At 40.2% G+C, this 27,094-nt stretch overlaps 2 protein-coding genes and 1 long non-coding RNA gene across 8 annotated transcripts; 2 read left to right on the forward strand and 1 right to left on the reverse strand.

The window, feature by feature from the left end:
* The first annotated feature begins 195 nt into the window (after positions 1-195).
* Positions 196-1,334, forward strand: LOC136445368 (uncharacterized). Its single transcript, XR_010757403.1, has 3 exons — positions 196-262; positions 710-757; positions 1,314-1,334. It is a non-coding gene; the product is annotated as an uncharacterized lncRNA (long non-coding RNA).
* Positions 1,335-3,676: 2,342 nt separating this feature from the next.
* On the reverse strand, positions 3,677-21,125 carry LOC136445365 (serine/arginine-rich splicing factor 11-like). Of its 6 annotated transcripts, none has more exons than XM_066443336.1 (18): positions 20,888-21,125; positions 19,690-19,823; positions 18,979-19,136; positions 18,246-18,275; positions 17,931-17,969; positions 17,118-17,147; positions 15,101-15,187; positions 14,573-14,748; positions 14,225-14,254; positions 12,502-12,632; positions 9,695-9,733; positions 9,408-9,504; positions 8,856-8,987; positions 8,291-8,332; positions 5,806-5,883; positions 5,061-5,135; positions 4,444-4,648; positions 3,677-3,966 (listed from the first exon to the last, which is right to left on the reverse strand). In XM_066443336.1, exons 1-18 carry the CDS (start codon positions 21,001-21,003, stop codon positions 3,787-3,789), a joined length of 1,779 nt encoding a protein of 592 aa, XP_066299433.1. In that variant the 5' UTR covers positions 21,004-21,125; the 3' UTR covers positions 3,677-3,786. The 6 variants fall into 6 exon arrangements, with proteins under 6 accessions (XP_066299433.1, XP_066299432.1, XP_066299434.1 ...); XM_066443335.1 differs by having other exon boundaries at positions 9,408-9,528; XM_066443337.1 differs by lacking the exon at positions 14,225-14,254 and having other exon boundaries at positions 9,408-9,528.
* A 229-nt stretch (positions 21,126-21,354) lies between these two features.
* Positions 21,355-24,146, forward strand: LOC136444514 (nicastrin-like). The gene is made up of 2 exons (XM_066442106.1): positions 21,355-21,587; positions 22,083-24,146. Exons 1-2 carry the CDS (start codon positions 21,384-21,386, stop codon positions 24,024-24,026), a joined length of 2,148 nt encoding a protein of 715 aa, XP_066298203.1. The 5' UTR covers positions 21,355-21,383; the 3' UTR covers positions 24,027-24,146.
* The last annotated feature ends 2,948 nt before the right edge of the window (positions 24,147-27,094 follow it).

Here is a 27,094-nt window from a genome sequence, read left to right on the forward strand (position 1 = left end):
TAAAAGAATTCAGAAACAATAATACGATATTAAATAAACGTTTTATTAATTTTTATAGCTAAAATAATTATTGTTTTATTGATATCTGGACATTCAGTAAATATATAAACTTATTACGAATATTCTCACTCCCCTATACTTTATATTGGGCTACTCCAAGCCCCTGAAAATTAGTTTGGAAACCCCGACAATCTTTCTCTTTTGCACCCGCCATTGCTCAGTCAAAATGGACAGGGGAGTAGCGCCTCAAAAACTCGCTCGGGTAGGGCTCCTACACAAAACTACGACTTCTTTCGTGTTATATTAAATTACTTATGTATCCATGAATGTATAGCTGAATTTATGAGGAGTTTAAGTGGAGGAAAGTATGATTTTAAACACGTGGAATGTCGATGAGATGAGCGCTACAAACATGTGCATGTGTGACAACATGGCCGTACCGTGATGTTACGTGTTTTGTGAACCTAAGCAACTACAACTAAACAATACTGTACAGTGTTTAAACACTAACCAATAGATGTTAAGTGCCTATTTGCGCTGTGATTATCTTTGTTACTCCCTTACAGCTAAAGCTTCTCATTCCTTCATAATCAATCAAAATTGTTACCTCACATGGGGGAGGGGGGCAGGAACCTTAGTTTGATAACTGGAAAAAAATTATAGAGGAGTTTCGCGATGTTAACCATACCGTCTTGTCTTTCTCCCACAGGTGACCAAGGTTCTTGGAAGAACTGGATCTCAGGGCCAGTGTACACAGGTAGGCCAGTGGTTATGACACCAAAATACAACATTTTCCTTATAATATTCGACAGTGACATGCGACATTTAAAAATATTATTCCTTCCTGGGTACCTAACCTTCATGAATGTAGTGATTCATGTAGTATAATTTAAGTAAGATGCACATTTGCACCATTGAATTATACGCCCTTTTCAAAAGGGCGCATAATTCCCGGCTTTTCATGTTGCTGATCATCCCATTATCAATAAAGAAGATCAAAAAGCATACGGATTTCTGGAGTTATAATATAAGTTGACTGTATAGCAGAGGGAACAATGCAGCAGCTAGCTCAAAAACTGGCACAGCAGTTCACGAAAGAGCAACAATTTTAATATCTTGCAATAAAATTTATTTTCAGGTAGAGCTTTTCAAATGATAAAACGTCTTTTAAATTAAACAAGGAAACAAAGCCTTTCAAACTTGATATCTGATTTGTGTGGCATGCTTTACATTTGTATTGTTAAGCTAAGCTATGCTTAACTCTATTTTTGGATACTATATTATAGCATGAGTTATGTTTGTTGTATTTTCAGGTCCGAGTGGAGTTTATAGCAAAACTATACTATATTATAGCATGAGTTATGTTTGTTGTATTTTCAGGTCCGAGTGGAGTTTATGGACGACAGTAACCGGTCCATCATCCGCAATGTAAAAGGTCCCGTCCGTGAAGGAGACATCCTGACCCTGCTCGAGTCAGAGAGAGAGGCCAGAAGATTGCGCTAGGGGGACCTTAAGGAACTACAGAAAAAATGTAAGAATGAAGTTCTTTATGTCATACCTGGGCCGCGAAAACGTTTGATTCAGTGTTCCAATAATTTTCTGTATCACACGGGGTTCTAAGTTGTATCACACGGGCTTCCATAGAATACATGTATTTGAATGCATTTCAAGCCTGTCGGTTGCGCCGCTGTAAATTCTAACACCAGATTGTGAGGTTGGAATCAATGTTGTTACAGTTTTTTGTTCGAGTACACAAAACTTCATCAACTTCTGGCGCATTCCACATTGAAATGTGTATTTTCTCGGGTGGGTATGGCATAAATAAAATACAACACAGTGTATTCCACATCCCCCTCAGTCCCAGCCAAACCTCGGGTGATACGGAATACCCCGTGTTGTTTTCTATATTAATCAAGTTCCAAGAATCAACCATAGAACTATTGTAGTTCAAGTATTGTAAATCTGGAAATGTTCCCTGTGGTTTTATTGTCTTGATGCCTTTCCACACTGTGTATATGTGTCCTTTGTGTTACAATTATTTGCTTCAACCACAAAGTTAGAATTAAATCCATGAAAGTAGATGAATTTTCAGGAATAGATTCTATGTACCATTCCTTTCTTTGTAGGGACTTCACACTCTTTGTCAAATTTGGAATTTGATAAATCATATCTCAAAATTTTTCTGTTTCTTACAGATTTCTTGGAAGCGTGTCTTATGCAACTCAGGAGTCAGCCTCTTCTTGAGGTTCTACAGGAAAGGAGGGCTGCTGGAAGATGGCTGCTTTAACAACAAAGCGACAACAATCTGAGACATCTGACGTGTTGACCAGACTTCTGTTCATGCATATGTTGTAATAAAACACTGCTTTCAGTCTATATGGTCATGTATGTATTTGTTTCTGTGTGCAAAACTTGTTATTCCTTATCAGTTACATATCAGTATTAACATATTGATGATCAGTATATACAGGGGTGCCAAAGAATTCAAACGAGTTTTACGGAATACATACGGTCCATTATGAGAAACATACGAATTTTACGGAATTCATACGATCCATTACTAAGAAACATACAAATTTTACAGAATACAAGCAATCTATTACTACAGAAACATATGATCCTCACTAATTTGTTTGCCATCGCGCTAGCACCGAATCTAGCTTTGTCTGGTCCTAGTTGGTCTAAGCCTACATAAGTCTTAATTTAGTGTAGCTTGAGATATTTAGAGTTTAGTAGGATGGGATACACCATTATTAAGCTCTTATAAGCCAAGATATCGTACGAAGAACTGGTAATCACGAGTCCGCAATCTTGAATTTGGTTGTCATGTCATGTGATCCAACAAATAGTAAGGATCGTATGTTTTCTGTAAAACTCGTATGAATTCCGTAAAATTTGTATGTTTTTGTAATGGATCGTATGTATTCCGTAACATTTGTATGAATACTTTGGCACCCCTGATATACTAGATTACCGTCCCCGCTAATGGGAGGGGGGCATTTTCGGAGTGAGCGACGGGAGAAACCGTCCTCGGGAGCATTTGAACGAAAACATGTACCGCAGTGGTTACCCAACATAAATACCGTGGCCTAAAGCCCGTGTTTGTACTGTGGTGAATGTCTGTGCATGGAGTGAGGTAGGATGTGTCCAAGGATAACAGTGCTGGCAACATGTCTCTTCCCATAGGTCCCCCTTTATTTAACATACTGTTGAGCAAAACTAAACAATAACTTGTCGCTATCCTAACCAAGTAAAAGCAACCATACATCACATGAAAAATTCCACACCCATACTCAAAACTGCATGTATATGTAGTTCAAAGAAGTGAATTTCACAACCGCTGTTAAACACAACTGTTTTATTCAATGGGGACTACATACAGTCCATCTCTCAAACATGTACACATGATGAAGTTCTCGCTTGAAGTGCAAAAGGACATTTGTCTGCACCAGCATTAAGCATACGACAGTGTAATCTTCTTAAATATGCAGATTCTGATGGTTCAATTTCAATGCATACATCTAATCCTGACTTAGTGATCGTATTACGATGATCGTTCACAAAAGCTTGTACAAAGTTTGAACTGCGCATGTGCGGTGAGATTCAATGTCAGTAATGCGTCAAAGTCAGAGGCCTGTGGCAATACATAAAGAATGGCCAGGGGCCTTAAACCTTAACAAACATGCATTACACACATTGTACATGAGCAGTTCAAACTGTGAACTAGCACATTTCTCCAGGCTTATAAAAAAACTACATGTATTTCCGACTAGAGACAGTAGTGACTTAATCGCTATCCACGTCCATATCAGCCTGGCCCTGGCTCTCGGAGTCTCCGAAGTCTTCGCTGGAGGGCGGTGCTTCGGGAGGCGGTTCGACGGCTGCCTCTGGTGCCGCTGGGGCTTTCGCCACTTTCTCCTTCTCGCTGTCGTAGCCTTGTTCTTCCTCGTCATAGTCACGAGTAACCTGGGAGAAAAATAATATCAGAACTTGTCAAAATCTGCCCAACATTTAAAGGGAACAGAAGCTAGAATTGAAAATCCTACCACTAGTATGCTAAATATACCCCAAACTCTGACTTGTATTACATCAGTCTCATAGTTTATGATCCCTATAGCTGTTTGAAAATTGTGCCCCCAATGCTTCCCATAATGCCTTGTGTCTCCCAGCATGCAATGGGTAGGTCCATGGGTACACAACTCAAGCCTTCAAAAAAAAGAGGAGTCCTAAATGCACTGAAACTTCTACCTGTATTTTTAGAAAAATGACTTGAGTTTGAAGTACACAAACCAGAAATTAGGTAGGATACAAAAAAAGACCAACACTGTAGAAGTACACAAACCAGAAATTTGGTAGGATACACAAAAAGATGAACACTGTAGACAAAGATAGAGGAAATCGTCATGAAGAATGAAATATTTGAAATCTTTCTTAAAGTCGTACCTTGGCCTCCTTCTTTTCTTCCTCCTGCTCCTTGCTCTTTGCTCGGTGTTTCTCCTTTTCTTCCTTACGTTGTTCGCGGTCCTTGTCTTTGTCCTTATCCTTATCTTTGTCCTTCTTCTTCTTCTTGCTCTTAGTCGTGTCTCGTTCACGGCTTCCGCTGCGGTCACGATCCTTGTCCTTATCCTTCTTCTTCTCCTTCTTATGCCTAGCAATGCAGAAAAGATTCCAAGTTATTTTCTGGTACAATAACATCTTATGGTTAACCAAAGAAATGGATTTTGCAACATTTAATCCTGACAAAGTCCATAGTAAGTTAAAATCCTTCCCACAGACACCATTCAGTGTATAGAGTAGTGCCCATCTCTGTTTATACACTTACAGCCATCAAGCCATACATTTCTACAAGCAGGGGGCTAGTCCACTGGTAGTGGTGTGTGTCTAACTGCCACACTCTTTCTCATAAGTGCTGAGTGCTAAGCAGAGAAAGCAGCATGTACCATCTTCAAAAAATCTTTGGTATGCCCTGGCTGGGGTTTGGACCCACCACGAAAAAATTTAATTCATACTACATTTGTCTATAATGGATTCAGATCAACTGAAGACATCAAACTGCTTACTTGGAGGAAGATGGTCGTCTTGCCGGGGACTTGGACGGCGACCGTTTGGGAGAGCGAGAACGTCGTCTTGGGGACCTACAGAGATCAAAACAAGTCAGCTGATGGTCAGAACAATAAACAAAAACAGCTAAGCAGTAACTACAGTTTCATTCATCTAAAAAGCAAATCCTATACTGTAATCTTCTGCATAATGCTTGTGGCTAAGAAGCAGTAAGGCTGGTGGCAAGGTAGTCTGTAGGTTTGGGTTGTTGACTTAGAATCAAAAGGTCCTGGGTTCGAATCCCAAGCAGGCCCTATGTTGTGCTCTTGGGAGAGGCAGCCACACTTTTCCCCTATTTCCTCACTGAACTGATGAAAATGAGTTCATAGCTTCGGTTAGGGATGTCATCTTGGATGGGTCGTAGAGTAGAGGTCCTGTGTTTGACTTTGAGAATAGACACACCTAGAGCACATTAAAGAGCCCACCACACAAATCGAAAAGAGTAGGGGCCCATCAAGTGTGAGTGGATCAAACATTAGTCTGGTCTTACACAGCTTGTGCTTACTGTATAAAGCTGTTGTCTTATGCCTTAAGGTGCTTCATGCAAACAAACAAACAAAAATAGCAAGAAAAACACCCCTCCGTCAAAATGGTCACATCCAACATTAGCGACCCCCAAAAATATCCCTCCCAATAAAATGGTCACATCCAACATGGCGGCCCCAATCCTTGCAAGCAAAAACAGAACAGGTTTTGAAGTCTCACCTGCTCTTGCTACGGGATAAGCGACTGGTGGTGCGATAACCCCGCGGCGGAGTCCTGCTGCGAGATCGTCGTCTACCCCTGACACAGACACAGCAACAACAACAGGGTTCATTACTAACAACTCATCCAATCAATAACATACAACTCGTGGACAGCTAACTTCATTCTTTAACTTTGGGTCACATTTACATTAGCTTCTGTGATGAAACTGAGAAAGACATCCGCTTTGTATTTTTTAAAGATAATTTTTCATTGATTGAAAATAAATTTGAGATGGTGGCACAAATGGATGGATTCTGTCATTTTGTCTCGAACATTAACAGATACACGTGACACATGTACCCATGTGTCTTTTCCAAAGCATTCTCTGTGCTTTTTGACAACATTTGAATACATCTTTGTGTAGTCAGTTTGAATTACATTAACTGTGGTGCTAACGATACAAAATCATCCATAACTGTTTTTGCTAATCATAAACTGATCTTTTGTGAGAGGGGCATCTGCGTTGAAAGAAAAAGATAAGAGACACGATACAAAGCAACACCCAGGAGTGTTCCACATACGATCATAGGGGGTTGCAGTAAAATATCAAGCAGTAGAATTTCATAGTCCCATTCCTTTAAATTCTTAAGATATATTTCCTTTCAGTACTGTTTAAGTGTTGCTAAATTCAAATGACTTTATTGCAATGCTTGAATGAAAACAAAACAGTAGAGTCCCATTTCCTTTAAATAGACCTCTTTCCAGTTACGGCGGCCATTTTGAATTTCCCAGGGTCAGCTGGGGGTCATGCACCATCGTGAGGCTCGGGTTGTGTCAGCCTATGATAACCCTAGGTTATAACATAGATATGCCATCTTTTGTGGTACCGTATTTCTTCTAATAAAGGACGCACTTTTTTGACATTTCAACCTTCAAGATGAGGCTTCAGGTCAAAGCCAAAGTCGGGGTGCGCACTTTATTTAGGTTTTCTCTCGAGAAAAGTCGCGACGTAAGTCAGGAAGTCACCGATTATTACCCCAGCAGGCTAGCCCCGTCACTTCGCCGACACGCAACGATAATTTATGCATGTTCTGTTCTTATTTATGTTCTTATGTTTCCAAGATAACGATGCTACATCATACGTATATTTTTGAAAAGGTATTCTAGATATAAAAATAATTGATTTAGCGATATTAAATATCAAATTATTTGACACCAAATAACGCTGTGTGTTTTCAACCGCGCGACTATTTCAGTGTGTCGGGCCGGCCATAATTTCGTACCCCACGCCGCTTGTGCTACGCCGCTTGCGACGTCAATAATTTCCTAACCACCCATACGGCTGCAAATATGGGCACATCGTGCGTATCTGTAGACATTATTTATCAAAAACGTAATAGCTAGAATCTGAAATGTTCCAGAGTTCGCTTCAGCGGGAGTTTTGTTTTTGTTTTGACGGATAAAACGCGAAAACCCACGCCGCTTTCGGCACACTTCCGGGTTCATTGATCGCTAAAATTACGCAAAAGCCACCATCAATCCGCAAATAAATGTATGCTTTCCCGAAAGCATCTTTTGGTTTTGCATTTTCTTCACCATAATGTTGCTATGTGGTCGATAAAACCGCGTTTTTATTGCGTTTTCATGTGTAACATTTCAGACAAAGAAAAAAAATTTGGACCGCGATTCTGCTGCCCCATGATGCACTTTTCCCGCCTTTAGCTGCAGCAGTAACCAATCAGAGACGCGCAATGCGATCATGTGATGAGGATTGCGTAACACGCGAAATGCATCTTGGGGCAGCAGAATTTAAACAATATGGCGGCGGGCGATCGGCGAAGTGAAATGATTTGTCAATGCAACGCTGTATTTTGCGGCATAAATGCCGAGAGACGAACTTTTATTTTATCTCAAAATGCGTTTTACACGTTTGTCTTCGACTAGCCCGGTAGAAATCAAGCGGATCGTCGTCTGGTCCTTCAATATCAAGGAAGTTTGTCAGATATCCTGGCGCGAGGTTCTCAGCGTGACGTTTAAACTTCAAAACTTTTTACTCAAAATTTGAGCGGAGTAGAGGGTTAAGTGTTGACCCCAAATAATGGTAATGTTTTCCCGAAAATTGCTTGAAAATGGAACGATTAAGAAAGAAACCAGGACTTCATAGCGTGCCGAATACCGGGGCGTGGTCACATCTTGGAGAAACGCGCCGAGCGACGGCGGCCTATCGGGGGTGCGCACTTTATTAAGGTTTTTCAGTGAAGTATCTCAGCTGGCGTGATTGCGGTTGTGGTGAAGCCCAAATCGGGGGTGCGCACTTTATTTGGGGTGCGTCCTTTATTAGAAGAAATACGGTACATGAGAAATTCAAAATGGCCGGCGTAACTGGAAAGAGGTCTATTCTACAAATACTTTTTCTTTCAGTACTGTTTCAGTGCTGCTAAATACAGATGCCTTTATTGCAAAGCCCGTATGGTCTTTTACGGTCCATTCCTTATGTGCTTACTTGGCTGGTGCCGCGTGTCGTCTGGCGGGTGATTTGGATGGTCTATGTAAGATTGAGAAAACAGTCAGCACCCTTGTGTTATAGCTCATATTAGTCTTCGAGCCAGGGGTACAAGTACATGTTCATAGGATGATCAAAGAAGGCTTCACTAGAATATGTCTTTCTGAATCTCTGAAGGAGAAATTACTTTTTCAACTATTCTTACCTCACCAGTGTTAGAAGAGCAATGATAACAGTATCATTTCAGTAAAGCATACAAGTTTTAGGCAATGGTAAATTTTGTCATCATTACAAAACACATTCCCATTGCAAATACTAGCAATGCTATAAGCTGCTGTGTGATGCATTGTGGGCACAATTTCAAAGTTGAAGGACCTACCCTAAGCAATACATAAAGAATGGTCAAGGGCCTTCACCTTTGACATATCATCCACAATGCATTGCACTGCACATGCACACTTCAAACCATGAACTAGCTTATTCTCTGGCAATATGTAAGAAGCTTGTTGATTTGAGTACGTGATGTTCTATACTTTTATCTTAGACAACTTTCAGACAGCCTTACCGGGATCGGGAGCGTGACCTTCGCTCGCGAGAACGCGACCTCCTTCTGCGAGGGGACCGGGAACGTCTCTTCGGGGACCGTGACCTGGACCGTCGATGTCGGCTCCGGCTGCGCGAGCGTCGAGACCGCGATCTGCGTGATTGGGCAGGGTGGAACGTTAGTCTCAGATCTAGTTGTATCTCAGCATTGTATCTGAGTTGGATTTCTGTACCGTACAAAAGTCAAGTATTTTCAACGAGAAGGGAAACTCACTGAATCATAGGAAACCTTAAACTTGTAATCTTGATACAATTACTTGTTGGACCGCTCTGATTGGTTGATTTCTTCTGCACATGTACATGAGTAAAAACTGTATTATAATAACTGAAAATGTGACATCAATCAAGAGTTCTTAAGTAGTGTAAATTCATACATTTTCCAGGGACTTGATTTTGCAGTTGAGGGGTTTTATGTTCTGTAATACAGTAATAATCAGATAGAAACATATTCTCAGTGTCACCACTGGGAGAATAAAACCACTGTGAACATGTAAAGATTTACAGTATTGCTGACCTTCGAGGTGACCTGGAGCGAGAGCGTCGTCTCCGCGAGTAGGACCGTGATCTGGACCGGCTGCGCCGACGCTTGTCCTCCTTCTTTTCTGAAATCTCTGAAGACCGTAAGGTTGGCTTTTCTAGAACCAAAGTTTCAACAGCAGGGCATTTGTTTCAAAGTCGCAGATGAAAATGCAGAAAGTCAGAAACGACCGTACTTTATATAACAATTAAGATTAGAGTTAATTATTAAGAGTACAGCACTGCAGAGAGAGAGAGACACTTTAGGCTAGCGTGAGAATGTACCTATGGCTGGGATTTGCAACGTGGCCGCCGTCATAGTTCCTGCATTTGGGTTGAGTGGAATATATTACGCACAAGAGGACTAGTGCCCAATTCTAACAATGCTAAACAACATGGAATTATCAATAAGATCTGGAAAGCCATATGTACAAGAGGAATTTGTGTCTTTTGTGGGAATTACTTTGCTGACATATATCGATCTATTTATCTAAAGATGCCAAAGATTGTTTTGTTAAACTGTCATGTCAGAAACTGATCTCCAAGCAAACCTTGAGGTCGTAAACGTTAAAAAGATTGAGCCAGAAAAGCGGGCAATCAGAAAACGTTACCCCAACATCTGCTTGGAGATTAGTCAGACACAGCTTTCCAGTCAGTACTAGTTTCACTATTGACAGATGATTTAGGATGATCCATTTTTTTCATATTCATTCAAATGTGTAAAAAAAAAATTAAACAAGAATTAAATCATAAGGTTGGCCCAAAAATGTAAAAAAAAATGTTGTTTTCAAGGGCTGTGAAATACAGACCAATTTAACATATATTACATAATAATTTGACTCTACTATTCACTTCAAAATGTTTCTGAGCCAAAACTTTGGCATGATTTTGAGCAATTTTAGAGACACATCAACATACAACACTTAACAATACTTTATGATTGGAATATCAACAACATAGTATAAGTCATGAGAAATTTAGGATGTTGTTTTCCTTAACCAATACTATAAAAACAGATGTTGCAGGAATTTGAAGAAGAGGATAGAAAAGCAGAATAATACTTTGGTATGACGATTTATAGATCTACTAACATTTAGACAACATACCCACAACTAACCAATGGCTTACAACTGTAAGGTCATTTGCTTAGGTTCCATTTCATAACTGACAAAATGTGAATCATACATTAGTTATCCCTACTATGGGGGTAGAACTAGACCTCATAACATTCCTAACTTACTTTGAACTAAAATAAGTTCCTGACTTTATATCAAATTTTTACAAGAATATAGCAAATACACTAGCAGTATTTTTGCCATAATAACAACGTACATGTATTGTCATGTGGCACTAAGCATTTTCAAAGTCTCATTTAAAGAAGTATTTGCTTTTTTCAAATACAATAAATATTTTTCATTAGTTATGTAAACGCATTTGTATAAGTCATATGCAGGTAAGGACCTATATCTTGATATTCTATTCATTTTCTTAACTACAGTCCATTTGTAACAATTTCTGTCTTCATTCTACAGGTTTTCTCTCAGCAACCGCTTGTTAACATACACCAAACATCCTGACCACCCCTATGTTTGGTTCGTCCGACTACATCAACCAAGAGACCGTGGAATGTTCCACAGTCGCTGTGGGGGGTGGCCAGGCTTGTTAGCAAAAACCATGACACAACAGAAGGCACAAGTCAAGAGAACCCAGCCAAGCGTAAAGTTACAGTTGCGGTGAGTCGTAGCTAGCATGCAGTCAAACTGTGTGTTGTGTCAGTAGTTTCAACTCTTTCTTCCTCTTGTATCCAACACTACACCATCTAGTAACCTCTTTTAGTCAATCCAATATAAAGAGTTCGTTTGCAGACCATTTCTTTTCTATGAAATATGTGTACTTCTACAAAATACACTTTTCCAAGTATTCCTAAAAAGGAACATCTAACAATTTCAAAATGGTGTTGGAATTAGATTTGGAAATTGGACAGTTGCATAATTACTTTTCGAATTTTCTCCTTTTTTAAAAGTCAGTCCTGCCATACTATTTACAAAGGATCTTAAATAAATATTTTGCATAGGACAACCCTGCATTGAAAAGTGCTACATTTTGATTGAGAAATTCCCATTGTCGCCATAGTTTGACATTAAACACATCTAAACACTTCATAATTACACAGTATGGCTTGTGCTTTCTACAAGAGGGTAGAACCGTCAGTTCGGTGGTGTAAGTGTGTGTGAAAAATGTCCTGAATTTCCTAGAACTCGGGAGGTGCTGGGTTAAAACTGATCAAGATAAATGGAGGATTATGTAAATGGCATCCTTGGCTCCATCCTGGTTGGCAGGGGGGGACACGAGGGTGTGCCTTTGTTATGTAAGCGAGGAACTATGCACACAACCAATGCCTACTGCACTCTGCCATGCACCTTGAATCTCAGCCCATGCAGTTGTTGGGGGCGGGCGTTCCGTGGGTTCATGGTACCGTGCTCTGCTACCTTTGGTTCGCAAAACTGGGTGACAAGACTGTACAAGTTGCTTTAAGCAAGTCGGGAGAATTTTTCCAGATTCCCTAGGATAGATAGAAGCAACTGGTTGTAGCTGAAGATATGCTTTTGGTTGATCTTTTTTTACGTCTTTTTAAACCCAGAGCACAAGCTATAGCAGCAAAAAATGTGATTTTTGTGTGTTCTATTCCTCATAGATTTTTCGTCTGTTCCATGCCTTAGGGCTACATGCGTACGTGTTACAGACGTAACGAGGACGGAAAAAAGCGGAAGAGCGGAACACCACACCATGAACCGTGCGGAGCGACAGAATGCCCGGCTAGTTCCACACCTGGGGCGTCAGGCCCAAACATACACAGAGGTAGTAGTGCTGTTCTCGCTGAATTGACCACTTGCCTGCATTGAGGGCGGACGAGATATGACTCTGTGCTTCTCGCACTTGGTTCAAGACGGCGTCAATCTGGGCCACGTGGGGGTTGGTCAGGGCCACAGGTTTGTTTAGGGCGATGTTGGAGTAATTAACCCTAATATGCGACATACCAAAGGATTAGAGAGAAATGGAGAATACAGTAGGAAGAGAGAGGTTGGGCGCACCTGGGTCGATGGCGGCTGTGATTAGAGCCTCCGCATCGCGGACCCGTTTCATGGCCTCCTCGATTTCCCGGCGCTGTGCCTCGGGAGTCTGAGTCTGGGGCTTGACGATAGCATTGTTGGAATGGTTAATCCTGGAAATTAAGGTTTAGAGCCTATGAGACATTGGGTGGTGTGTCGCCGGCACACTAGCAAACCATAAGGTAATCATATGCTAAACAGGCTGTTGCAGGGAAGCCCTTCCTTCCAGGATGCAGTAAAACCCCATGTGCAGCCTCAATTATAACTCTCTTTCATCTGCAGCAGCAAAACTCCATGTGGAGCCTCAAAAACCATTTTTTTTTACAGCTGCAGAAGCAAAACTCCATGTGCAGTCCCAAAATCAATTTTCCTTCATCTGCAGCTGAAAAAAACCCATGGGGAAAGTCAATTATAATTGTCTTTTTTCTACATCAGCAAAAACCCCATGTTTAGCCTCCAAAAAAATCTGTGAAAGTAAAATAGACACAACATGCTGCAGTTCAGGTTGCACACAGAGGGGGCGCTGGTGCACATCCAAGAAGGAAGGAGTTGACAGAATGGTAGTTTGTGTTGTTAAGTGTGAATGGTAGGGGGAAACTCCCTGTAGGGCAGCCTTATTCACGGCCTTGCTCTCACCGCCCCCGAGCCTGGAGTAACAATAACAGTCACATTACTTTCCACATAGCAGCCAAATCTCAGGAAATACCACCTTTACAAGCACAACAGGGTTTGCAATCCGACGTTCTATCATTACTAAAGAGGTGTAAACATTCGTCAGGGCTCGAAATTCATTTTTTAAATAGGTGCACTGGTGCACCCAACCAAAAGAATTAGGTGCACAGAAAGAATTTTGGCTGCACCACATAAAATAAAGGAGAATGTCAGCAAAACATAATTACAAAGTTTAATGCTACTGCCTCTGTTAAGAACCTCAATCTGTAATTCCATACAGCTAACTTCAAATTATAGCTTATTTCAAATTTCAAAGTTAAATACATCAAATAAAGTACAACAAAAGACTGTACTGCTTTTTCTGATACTTACATTTAAAGAATATTCTGTATACTAGTGTACAATAGTACCTCTAACCTATAGCCTACAAAAATATCTATGTGCACTGGTGCACCCACTGTCAAAAATTAGGTGCACAGATCCAATTTTGGGTGCACACAGGTGCATATGCACCCACTACTTCGAGCCCTGTTCGTACTCAGTGTTTGTGTCAGTAAAATGTTGGCTTGAGTTTGATCACGATAGCAAACCCTGTGCCCATCGTACTTTGTATGTAACCACTTTTAGAAATAGAGGGAACAAAATTTACTAAACAACAACATCACTCTGCCAAAAGCCATTTATGCCTCCCAAATGGAAACAATTCTAAGTAGTAATAGATTCGGTATATACAAAATGTACATGTATTCTTAACTTTCCTTTGAACACTATCATTATATCAAGTCATACGAATTCTTGTGATAACTATGTCTGACCATTTCAAAATTTCTGATGAAAGCAATAGAAAGGATATAAGATAACAGATTGCAGATAACAACAATTGACAATAAGTTCTTTTTAAATATATGTATACATAAAACCCTTTACATCTCTATAATTAAGACAGGAAGGACAAAACAAACACTAGCTATTTTCATACAATTGTTGATTGTATGAAAAACTAACAAAGGGAACAATGGCACTTTCCAATTACCTAGACAAGAAAGCTGCATGCTCTATTGTCCTAAAAATCAAACAAAAAATTCTAATATCATACAGAACCCTGGATTGTCATAATCATAGATCTATCTCAAAATGCCATTGATAATTTTAGTAATAACAGGTACATGTATGCCAAATACTAAGCCAAAAAATATGAATTCAGTATTTACACAAATACCTTTTTACAAATGAATATAAGGATTGAAAGTATATTATTACATACATGTATAATTTGTCAATAAGTATCCCATATATGTACCATTCAATATTTCAAGTAAAATTTTGTGCAAAAATAATCTTAAAAGCTTCCAAAGAAAGAAATGTGAAAAAGTTTGCATACTTGAGTGGTCTGTTCCCGAACATGATCCCGTTGTACTGCAAAGCCTTCGCTACGGATGTCTGGTCGGCGAACTCAACGAACGCGAAGCGCGTGGGCTGGGTTTCGTCCCCCGCCATGCGAACGTACTTCACCTCACCCACTTGCTGGAAGAAATTCAGGAGCTGCTCGGCGGTAACCTATGGCGACAAGGTTAAAGGTCAAAGACACTGAAGGACTGTTGTCTGAAAGAGCTGTCAATCAAAATGAAGAAACAGGAAGGAGGCAGAAGCAAAAGAAGTTTTGATTGGTTACTTACTAATTATATTAGTTTTCTACATGGACATTGTGTTTTAGTTTTTTTAAGTGACAGGAGTTACTTTCATTTAAAAACTAAGAGAAAGAAAGTGAAATTTTAAATTACAGGTATACTTTTTAGTCAAGAGAAAGAAGTTAGTGTTGCCACGCAGAAGATTATAAAGCGGGGAGGTAAGTTAGAATAATAGGTTATTGATCATAAGAAAATACAAATACATCACCCCTTCAACTTACAGTGGCGGAGTCCAAGTTGCCCACATAGACTGTCCGTCGGATCTCATCAATTTTGGAAGGGTCCACATTGCCAGGCAGGGGCGGAAGCTGGGTTAAGGCAAAAAAACACAACTTTTTACAGGCTTATTTGCGCGACTTACAGTGGCAGAGTCCAAGTTTCCCACATAGATGGTCCTGCGGATCTCTTCTATTTTGGAAGGGTCCACATTGCCGGGTAGGGGTGGGGGCTGGGGTAGGCCGAGAGCTGCTAATGCAGGGTCAAATTGTGGGCCTACCCCCGCATCAGTAGCACCCCCTGACAACTGCAACACAAGAGAATAAACAAAACGCAAAAGCAGACAGAAGAATCCTTCGGTTGCATTTGTTGATCATCAGAAAGTCACCGAATAGTAAGAGATAATCGAGTGTATATTTTGCCAGAAAAATTTTCACCATCAATCATATTGGTTACGGCTTAGTGACCTGTGAACACAGACTAGCCATATTCTGGCCTAAAATGTTCCTTTGAATTTGCAGACTCTTTTCTTGGAGCTGTTTTCCTGCTGGGTACATGTTATCAGTGCACCAAACGGGAAGAAAGAAAGCAACTCCATTTTCCAGCAGTGTGACACCAGATTCACAAGGAATTTTGTATTGTTTTAAAGGGGGGGGCATAAGTTCATAGCTATCAACTTTTGCAAGTTGGTCTAGAGGAATAATCTTCATGAATGTGTTTTTTCTGTATGAATAAACTTTCTATGTGGAGAAACTTGGACTCGACAAGTGTCTGGACCATGTAACAATGAACAATGACCTTCATAAGAACTTGTCTAGTAATCTTGCAAATTAGATCAAAACACACTCATTATACCATTATCATCTTGTGTTAATCATTTGGGGTTGCTGTCTAGATAAGAAATATTTTTAAAAAGGCTATAGAAGATTGTAGCATTGGTAAACACTGACATAGAATTGATCTTTCTAAGCATGCACAATCAGTACATATGGAGATTTTCAATAGAAAGAAAAGAGCATGTTAGTCATTATTTGTCATATAACAGGAATGAAAATAGTACAAGCTTTAAAAGACTTTGCTGTGTGTCCATTTATGAGTCCTATTCTATTTTTATCATTAGAAACAGGGTGTTATCTAGCAAGCCATTGACTCCAATTGTTTTACATAAGTGAAAGGCTTTTTGAATTTTGTTCGGTAAACATTGTAAAGTAAAATGTATTTTGGTGATGAATTGGAAAATCTTCAGAGTTCACCACTTAGGGAGATTTTTTGGCAAAGCCTCAGGAGCAGAGGCATTTTTACAGCTGTTTCCATCCTACCCAGTGTTCTCGCCAGGCCTTTTCAGCATAGGGGCCCCCTATGCTGTGATTTGGACCCCCTATGCTATGGTCTAGACCCCTATGCTGTGTTTCAACCAGCATAGGGGTGTTTCTTTCTGGAAAGAATCTTGTGACCCTTCATAAATCTTATAAAAAGTTCATATTTGGCTTTAGAATGAGGCTGTAACAGAGGAAAAACTTTACTTCACAAAATTTATCCCTCAAAATGCAGGAAATAGTGTCTCATTGGGTTATGAATTCAAAAATCTTCCGGGGGAACAAGCCGGACACCCTACTCTGTGGTAATTTCTTCGTAGCTTGCGCCGCGTAAGTTGGCCTTCTGTACCTGACCCCTATGCTGTGAAAAAATTCTGGCGAGAACACTGCTACCATATGCTTTTCATCACATATTTAGTTTTCTAGATAACACCCTTATTCAAAGCATGAAAAAGCATTACGATAAGGCTGTTCACAGTTTACATTGTGCATGCACTGTGGGCAATACGTCAAATAAAGGTGATGGTTCCTGACTTGTACACAATTCTTGTCTGAGCACTCAAATTACATTTTGTTTTGTAAATGTTCAATACCACCCACATTGCATTTCACTACACATGCGTAGTTTAAACTGTGAAACGGCGCTTATCAGTCTTTATACAACACCATGCTGCTTGTGAGAGATGTAGGTTAAGGTAAAACAAACCTGGTCTCCCATACCGGATCCAAGAACGTCCTACATGGATGATATGAAGCATGCATGTCTATGGTTGGCTGACCACACACTAGTACAAGTATTTTTTTAGATAAAAACCAAGCCACAACGTCACACGGTCCTGTACGACCCAACTGTGCTGTGTGCATGCTTCTGGCAAGTCTAAAACGTGCAGAAATACTGGCTGCTAGGGCTCAAAATATTTGAAAACACTGGTCACATATAGTTGTCCTCAACAATACAGAACCAGTGTTTGATTATCTGAAAGTTTAAAGTAGTCATTGTTAATGTTGTTGCATGTGTATTTTTGAATGTTAACAATATTAAATAAAGCTATTTCAGACTTTAAGTTAGAATACATGGTAAAAAAAAGGATGTTTTTTTAAAAAGCATTTTGAGCCCTAACAACAATCACAACACCATTACAAATACAAGGTTTTAAACAAATTGCAAAAACAGATTACAAGGATGTTACAACAGCTTTAAAAGCCACACACACACGTCAACATTATAATTATACGTTCATGTCGAATAATAGCAGAGTCCCTGGAAGTGCTCTCTTAAGTTACTACAAGAAAATCATTAATCCCATCTTTTCTTAAAGATAAAGAAAGGATTAACATAGTTTGTGAGGCAAGAACCGATCTTATCTTTTGAAAAGAGTATAAACAAAACATTACAACACAGGGTAGAAAAACACATGTAGAAGATAACAAGCCAAAACAAAGGAGTAGAGAACAGTTCAGTATAAGTTTCTTACTGACTGATTTCAACATAACATCGGAAACAGGAGTGGCTACAAACCTTGCTCACACTTTCAGGAAAAAATGCTCCAAGTATGTCCTATAGGGGGTGAATAGCATGCAAATTACATTCATTATTGTCACTGCACTCTCAATGTTCACAACGTCAGTAGCATTCAACATGCATTTAATACCAAACCATGTCATGATTCTGTCAAACTTTTCCAAGAACTTCTACAGAGAAAGCACTTTCTCGATGAGAATGTCAATCTTTCGTTACATCTATGTCACGCATGAAAAAAAAACACATTGTCAATCAATGCATTATCGGGTTGCTTAATCGTTAGTGCTTAATTAAGAAGTGTAATTAACACACCTGGTCAGCCAGAGTTGCCCCCAGTATTTCCTACAATGGGTGAAATAAGTGCAGTTTAGTAGAAGAAATATCAACTTAGTTGCTGAGAGCGTAACGATACTATATAAAGTGAAAATAGATCTATTCACTGCTTCACAAGCGGTGCCTTTGTCAGCAAAAAAAAACCCAACACTGTGATGTTTTAATCAACATATGTACTGTTTCACAAGAAAACTTGCCAATTATAATTAGCAAGCATGTATTACCAGGACAAAGTCATTGATTGACAGCTAAAAGGTTTAAATTCACCCAACAACCTAGGGTTTCAGTAACAAAACAAATCTGTAAGAAAAGTTTCTAATAGTTTCATCAGCTTTGTATGCAAAAGGACACAATGAAAGCAAATCAAAGCTAAAAAAAATTTCTATAACTCAAAAAACATTTCAATGCAAAATGTCATGACTTCATACACGCAACTGTCCGTCTATGAACATTTCAAAGAACAAATTACACAAACAAATTACATAATCAGTATTCTATTGCATGTACGTTTGAAAATACTGTAAATCTTTGAACTTTTGAAATAGTTTCATTTTTGCGGTTTTCACTGTGATATCTCAATCTTGGATATGTATTACTAAAGTACTACAAAACGGTTTCAACAGTGAAGTTAAAACCTCCTCCTACAAAAGTAAACCACTGCAAAAGTAATAGAATTTACAGTAACAGAGTACATTTTGTAGACGATACGTACCCCTCCAACCCCTGCAGCTGCCAATAGTGGGTTAGCTATAGGTGCTGGGGTGGGGAGTAGAGCGCTTGCAGCGGGTGCAGCCCCTCCTGGGATCATACCAGCCACAGCATTGGCTGGTGCCGCCAACTGAAGGGCTTTAGCTTCATCTGGAATGATGCCTGTGGAACAACACAACAGCACCCCCTGTTAGTATCTCTTAGAACTGCACTGGGTCTGTATAGTACAGGTAGAGTGCTCAGTTTTGGGACTGGTCCAAACCGAGTTTGGCAATTTTTTGTATGCTAGTATAATCTAAATGTAGCCAAGTTTTTCTGTTGGTTTTTCTGTTGGCAATCCTTAGACTTTTAGCCTGTTTGTCAAAGATAGAGTACTTGCAACTTTTAGCAATTTCAAGTGTTAAGTTTTAAAAGTTCTTATCTTTGAGAGCTGATTTACCCATCTTTTTAACTAAAAATGGTATCTAACAGTGCTTTTAGGTTGTTCAGGTACAGGTGTACTTTTAAACAATTCTACAGGTACAGATTGGTATATTGTACTGTTACATAGCCATCTATCAGTTATACATTTCATTAAAAAATGTGTGGAATACAATGTACAGCTCTTTGCTTTAGGAATACAGAGCTCTCAGGCTTGGCATGTGTCACAGTGTGTACTTAAGCGTTAAATCTTCACTCCCATGTCCTTATTAGGAAGTTCCACAACGATACGCACCATCCTGACAAGGGACTACAATCAGCGCCCTGTCGATGAACACAGTGTTGGTGAGGTGCTGCGCTACGCCACAGTTGGTCGGGTCGTCGTACTTCACGTAACACACCTTGGAAGTCACCGGCACTGAGATATCCCTAACAGACACAGAAGAAGAAGGTTGCAATATTCGATCCTGATTCCCATACAACTTCCCCAGTATAACACCCTTATTCGGAACCCAGTGCCATGTTTCATCCGGGTCATCATACAAACATCTGATCTCGTTCTCAGGGTAGCTCTAATGGTTAGTGGGTGGAGGGAACTCTGGGAACAAGAGGAGATCTCATACCCCGGATGAAACATGGCGCTGGGTTCCAAACAAGGGTGTTATACTGGGGACCGATCGCAAAACAGTGGCGGTACGGCTAGCAAAGCGGTTTTAGGACGTAAGTTTGACTCCACATTTTTAGATTATGCTGTTAGAAGTTCAGGGACCCCCAGAGATCAGGGCACTGGCGTTCCGTAGCGGCAATATGTGCCTATGTTTGACGTCCACCAATGCAGGGCGCCACGACTGTTATACATGTACTGGTTATATACTACAAGACAGCAAGTAAAGGAAAGCGTGTAACAGTCGCCATGGCTAGGTCGTGATAACATTTGATACGGGTGTTCCACATTGGTATTTTATGGTATCACATTTTCACACAGACATCTAGTATCACATGATGGGCTTCTACTTGTATCAGATGGGCTTTGTGTATGACGTTGTTGAATATTTGAATAATGCTTCTAAAATGTTGCATTTCAATGAGTGCTGGTGTTGTATCTTCCTAAAAATTATTAATATCAGAACTATCACATTATGCAATACTTGGTTGGTCATAGATTTAAAAACAATTCTGCTACTAGTATATTTGCTAGCAGTGCATGTATATATGGTAGATTATTGACAAACAACATAAAACAAGGCGAAGTATTAATTTCCTAAATCCTAGATAATTTCCAACCAAACAAAGAGAAACAAAACAAATTTGCAGGGTGTACAACTCGAGTAAGACTTTTTACAAGATTCAAAACACCACACATCATCCTTAGCCACGAAAACGAACAGAGAAGGACAGACTTGACACTTCCATTCCAGGAAGATGCTATAAATAACCCAGTGAAAAATGTGGGCCGAATCGATCCAAGCAAACAGACGACAAATCAGACTTACTCTGGGTACAGTTTGATTTCGTCTATCTTGCCCAGGAAACTAAACAGCGTCTGCATCTGCTCCTTAGTGGCGGCCGGCGCCACGTTGGTCACCTGGATCACCTTAGTTTGCGTCATCCTGAGGAAAAAAACGCCGAATTTAACGGAAGAAATCGTCTGTAATCCTTCCTAGAATGAATCGCTCGCCATTTTCCGAAAATGGCGTCGTCCTCACGTTCTGAAATTACCCACAATGCACCAATGACGGGCTCATCCATTTCTCATTTCTTAGTTTTAAAAAGTGTTCTGAAATGCCAAAACATATTAATCAGTATGCCTAAATTACTTTTAATTACTTAGAATATAATACTTTAGATGGAAAATATCGCATTTTTGCATAAATCTGATTTGATTTAAGGGAATTAACCTTACACAAAGAGTATAATGTATTGTCCCTAAATTAGCGTGGTGCATTTTGGGTCAGAATTTGCATCAGACTTCAACTTCCGCCCTACAACATGGCGGTGGTCAGGACCGTTCTCCCGCTTCTGTTGTTGTGTTTCCCCCTGTGTTGGGCGCAGTTTCGCAGCGTTCACGACATGATCTACGTAAACATCACGGCACAGGCCCCCTGTGTCCGTCTGATGAACGCCACGCATCAGATCGGCTGTACTTCGGCGGTGAGCGGGAATGTCGGAGTGCTTCACTACTGTGCCGAACAGGTATAACCTTACAGACTGAGTCATACACTAATTAAATGTCTCATCTTCGAGCGGATGTTGAAAGAGGAAGATCGAAATGTTTTATTTCTGCTCTAGTTTTTCGTCAAAGCTGGTCCAATTTTACCCACTAATATCGTTTAACTAGTGTAATATGTAGCTAATTTCAGAAGTTTTATCACAACAAAGGAAAATTATGTGACCCTAGGAATATCGTTGTGTGATTATTATATAATTACATGGCCTTACTATAAATGCGTTTACTTTCTCAGTGGTTTTATATCACAGTTGAAGGGAAAAGGTCTTATTTTGAATTGTTTAGAAGTTGCTGCTGACACAATTCTGTAAAACATGTACAATTGCGAATCACATACTTCCTGTAAAGTGTAAGATGTCACAGCGAAAATAAAACCACCACAAACATTTAAAAGATTTACAGTACATGAACCGGTAAAATGGACATGTTGCACAACTAACATATGTTCTCTGTCTTTAAAGAGTGACGTCGACTGGCTGATCCAAAGTGCCAAGTACAACCCCTACATGCCCCTCATGATACCGCGTCTATTCACCTACGAAAACGTCCAAGCCCTCAGAGCATCCGGTAAGATCAGCGGCATCCTGGTCGCGTACGGGAACCGCTCCGACCCCCAACCACCCCAGGCCGGCTTCTCTCCCGTCCACAAGTGCCCGAACGACGGTTACGGTCTGTACAACGACGACCCAGAGTACGCCCATTGTAAAAACACCACGTGGAATCCGCTTGGTTCGGGGCTGTCTTACTTGGACTTCGATTTCCCGATGTCGCTCCTGTTGAACCAAACCGACATCGACTACCTCGTCGACTGTCACAACAGGTTCAACAAGTACGACAACGACAGCAACCAAGAGTACCCGCTGTGCGCCGTGCAGATCAAGGATCGCATGGACGGCGCCAAGGATTCCATCACGTGCATCAGGAGGAGTAACCTCAACATCAACCTCAACCCCTTCATCTACTGCGACCCTCTGGGAGACAAGAATGTCTGGGGCACGCTGCGTCCTCTCAACAAGTCAACTCCGCTGAACGACAGCAAGGATGTGATCCTGGCTTCAGCGAAGATCGACACGTGGTCCCTGTTCTACAACGTGGGTGGAGTCGGTGCCAACGATGCAACAGGGTTCATCGCCCTCCTGGCCGCAGCAGAGGCTCTTGGGAAACTGGATCAAGCTGAGAAGGACGCCATGAAGGATCTGATGTTCGTGTTCTTCCAGGGGGAGACCTTCGACTACATCGGGTCGTCAAGGATGGTGTACGACATGAGGCGTGGAGAGTTCCCCGCGAAGCTGAATGACAAAGTCCAATGGCAGCCGTCGCTGGTCAACACGACAAACATCCAGTACTATCTGGAGGTGAGCCAGGTTGGTCTATGGGAACAGTCGGGACTGTGGGCTCACAGTGATCCTGTCTCCCAGAAGGCATCTGCAGTACGCGACGACGTCAACGCCATCTTTTCCGCCATCGAAAACGCAACAGATTCCGCCAACATCTCGATCAGAAAGCCACCCTCGTTCCAAGCACTCCCGCCGGCATCCCTGCAGCGCTTTCTACGGGAAGATTCGCGTGTCCCAGGAATGGTGCTGTCCGACCACATGGCGGCGTACAGCAACAACTACTTCATGAGTCGGCTCGACCTCCCGGCAGAGATCGGCATGGACATTCCCTCGAACCTGAAGCCAGACGAAGCGTACGGCTACACGACCAAGCAGGGCGAGAGCCTGACCAAAGTGGCTACAGTCATAGCAAGAACTCTGTACCAGCTAGCCTCAAACAAGTCTACTTCTGAGGCTAAGAAAATTGAAGCAAACAGCACAACCATCAACAACCTCCTGTACTGCTTCCTACAGCAAGCCAACTGTCCGCTTTTCGCCGAGGTTCTCACGAGCAAGTCCGTGGCCGCGTTGAAGTCCCTGCCGGGACCGCTGCCACGTTACGTCAGCGTTCCTCACGACACAGCCAATCAGATCAGCCAGGTCGTCGCAAACCTCCTCACCTACTACCTCGGCGAGAGGCTCCCTAACCTAAACAAGTCGACGGAATGCAAGACCCCCAATTACGACCACATCAACAGCTACATCTTCATGAACGGCCGACCCGTGGTGAACCCGGTGGATAACACGACGTCGTACGCGAGCTTCTGCATGCGAGCGCCCGTGCAGTTCTCCTCCGCAGAGTCTCCAGCGTTCTTGTCAGAAGAGATGTTGCACTCAAACGAGTATTCCACGTGGACAGAAAGTAGGTGGACCGTTATCAACGCGAAGATATTCCTCGTCTCAAGTGACGCGGAACAAACCATCACGCTGTCCGTGGGGGTGGTGGTCCTCCTGGTGTCCCTCGTACTTGTGTATTTCGCCAACTCCAAATCGGATGTCCTGTTCACAGCCCCAGAAGCAGACTATTAAATATCAGACAGCCCAGACAAGATTAAAATAATCCATGAATAGTTTCGTCAGATTGCTAGATCACTGGATAACTAAGTTCTTTGTACACAACTGATGGGTTAATACTTAGTCAATATTTTGGTGACTGTCTGTATTAGTGCTGCATACCTAAACCCCGGACTTGAATCAGACTGGACCTAATGTATAGGTTCAAGTCCAAAAAAACCTAAACGTCTGGAAACAAGTCCCGACTTGCAAAAAAATATCTCTCACTTATATTCTCCTTTTTGTTCTGAATCATCTTTTACCTTCTTTAGATCATGAAATTTCCGTTGTAAAAGGCAAAACACTGTATTTGTGTTTATCACTGAAATTTTGTGTTTACTACTGACTGTATAGTGTATATGATATTGCATGGCGAATTGTATTGTTTTCAAATGTCATGTAAGATTAATGCCAATATGCTATTCTAATATGTTCTTAGCACACATGTGCCATGGATTCAGGTCCTATAAGTCCGGACCTGAACCCGAACCTCTGGACTTGAATCCGGACCTGAACCTGAAAATTAGTTTAGATATGCAGCACTAGTCAGTCACATTTGCGACCACATCCTTCACGCTGCAGCAACAACACCTAGCTGCAGTGTGAAGTAGAACCAGTTTAAACTGCCCTGTGTAAGTTGACAGTCACCGTAGTGCCGGCTAGGTATCAACTTATTACTACAAAGAACTTTATTATCCAAGATTGAAATTATGTCTTCATGGATTAACTCTACATTCAGGGTATTATAAATGTATGCAACAATCTCGATGTACATGATGTACTGTACTGTAAACAAACCGCTCTTTGGTACCAACCATTTTGATGTAAGCTACATAAATATTGTACATACATGTGTTTGAATCCAGTGTATCTAACAAAGATTTTTTTTTTCATCTGAAGAGTTGTTGAATCCTAAAATTATATCCTGGAAGTTTTTCCTCTGTAATCTTGTGTTCATATGAAAAGAAATATTAATTCTGATTCAGTGCATTAGAAAATGTTGAAAGAATCTAGTAAGATTTGACCATTTCAAATTTTGGTATCATGTGTTGATAGTTCATGTGTAAAATTATGTTTTTGGTAACCCTAGAAAATTAAAATGTGCTTAATATTCATAAACCATTTGTACCACTGTAAGGAATTTATCAGACTTTTCATGCAAATTATTCCTATATTGACAGTTATGTCACATACAAGATGTTGAAAATAAGCCTATTTTTTCATACTTGCAGGCCATAGAATTTTAAATGATTAGAAAACTGAAACCATATTACAATGTACAATGAAAGAAGTTACTAGATGGATATAAGATTTGATGACATAGAGTTTCTATATTTGTTTAGCTCACAATGTTGCATACTGGTAGTTATATCATTAGTTACATGCTGCAACTGTTTTGAAGATCAGTTTTCCATCATTTAATGGCCAGGTTTGGAAATTGGTCTAATCATGAAAATGATCAATGAATAATTTTTTTCATATCAAAATTTGATTATATCATGGGACTTTGTAATTCTCTTTGTGAATTTCAATATGTTGCAATATCTAGAAATTTGACCAAGTCATTTAATTCAACTAAAAAATTGCATTCTCAAGAACAAGGTTATGTATTTATTTCAAAGTCATGACGAAAATAGAAACTAGTTTATATCTTGTTGGTCAACTACTAAATTTGAAACAGATACCTTTTTTTCAATTTAGCATTTAAAAAGATTTCATCAATGTCTACAATTTGTATATTTAGAAGATCATTTCCAAAAGATGATTTATTTAACTGCATAATATGTTTAGACTGCCATAGAGGATTCGCTTGCCTTTCCATTGAGCAAAAATAGACATTATTTTAAAATTTAAGTACTTCTGTTTTCTTGCAGCCTGCATTCCAACTTTTTTCAGGCTAAGGGAAAAGTCTTAAGCTAACATATAAAGGGCCCAGGCTAAGTAAGGTGCACAGCAAAATGCAGTTAGTGTATTGTGATATTTGCAAAGAAAGAGTGTAAGAGTGTGTAAATAATCATAATTGTACAATACTTAAGTAGTTTGTACTGTATCATTTGCTTAATTTTGTGATTTTTGATTACATGACAACTTGATCAAGCCTCAAAAGTTCAGCTGTTTGTATCCTGGGCTGTTTTCACAAGTGTTTTTATAATGATAACAGCATTCACATTAGAAAATCAGCAGCCATAGAATTTGAAAAATCTAAATTACTTGAACTAAACTTAGTTTGGTAAACATGAAAAATTGTGAAATATGCCTAAATAAGTCCCTTGTACAAAAGTCCACAGCAATAGAGGCATGGTCGCAGGTGCCATATGTGTATAGCTTGGAAGAGAAGTAATCTATATTGATTAGTGGCATGTGGCAATGTAAGAGTAGAGAGGTATTACATGTAGAATGCACCAGATAATGATAACTCTAAGATCGTTATGCGGATGTTGAAGGCAACAAGAAAAATTCATGCCCCTTCTCCTATCTCAGGGTTTTCATTGAATGGTGTAGAAAATTGTATGAGCATTGGAGAAAGTCAGCTTTTTTTGTTACTGATTGCACCATGAACAACTTTGCAAGGTAGAGATATAAATTGTACATATGCATCAAGAATAAAGACGTTTTAGTGCTTATTTTGTTTATATTGTGTGAATCTCTTCTCAGTTGTAAAAGACGGTCAAGTGGTGAAGTTTTCAACTATATATGTTGTATACAATACTTTTTGTTAGTTGTAGTCGTTTTATCCACCAAATTGATAGATCATTTAACATTTATATTGTCTTCTCAACATTTTGACTGTCTATCTGCTTTGTGCATATGGTCAATTTCTACTCAATACCAAAATCAGCTTGGCATTAGCAACAAAAGCAGTGCTTCGTAATGTAAGTGCAAATGTAGGTCTCTATACTGGTGGTTCCAAAGCTTTTTATTTATCATCAACTACTGCCTTTGGAGACCTGAGTCATGTAGAAATTAGAGGGCAAAGAATACATTTAAATCACTGTCTTAAAGTTCTTTATCAAAACATCTTAGTCATTTGCAGATGAGAGGCA

This window comes from Branchiostoma lanceolatum, chromosome 11 (assembly GCF_035083965.1).
Source record: "Branchiostoma lanceolatum isolate klBraLanc5 chromosome 11, klBraLanc5.hap2, whole genome shotgun sequence".
NCBI lineage: Eukaryota > Metazoa > Chordata > Leptocardii > Amphioxiformes > Branchiostomatidae > Branchiostoma > Branchiostoma lanceolatum.

Bases quoted from the DNA above. Each gene is read 5' to 3' on its own strand.
- LOC136445365 (XM_066443335.1), bottom strand. From the start codon at position 21,003: ATGACGCAAACTAAGGTGATCCAGGTGACCAACGTGGCGCCGGCCGCC. The intron at 14,255-14,572 runs GTATGCAAACTT...TTTGATTTTTAG, and splicing joins TTCGGGAACAGACCACTCAA to GACAATAGAGCATGCAGCTT. The intron at 3,967-4,443 runs GTACGACTTTAA...TTTTTCTCCCAG, and splicing joins AAGAAAAGAAGGAGGCCAAG to GTTACTCGTGACTATGACGA.
- LOC136444514 (XM_066442106.1), top strand. From the start codon at position 21,384: ATGGCGGTGGTCAGGACCGTTCTCCCGCTTCTGTTGTTGTGTTTCCCC. The intron at 21,588-22,082 runs GTATAACCTTAC...CTGTCTTTAAAG, and splicing joins TTCACTACTGTGCCGAACAG to AGTGACGTCGACTGGCTGAT.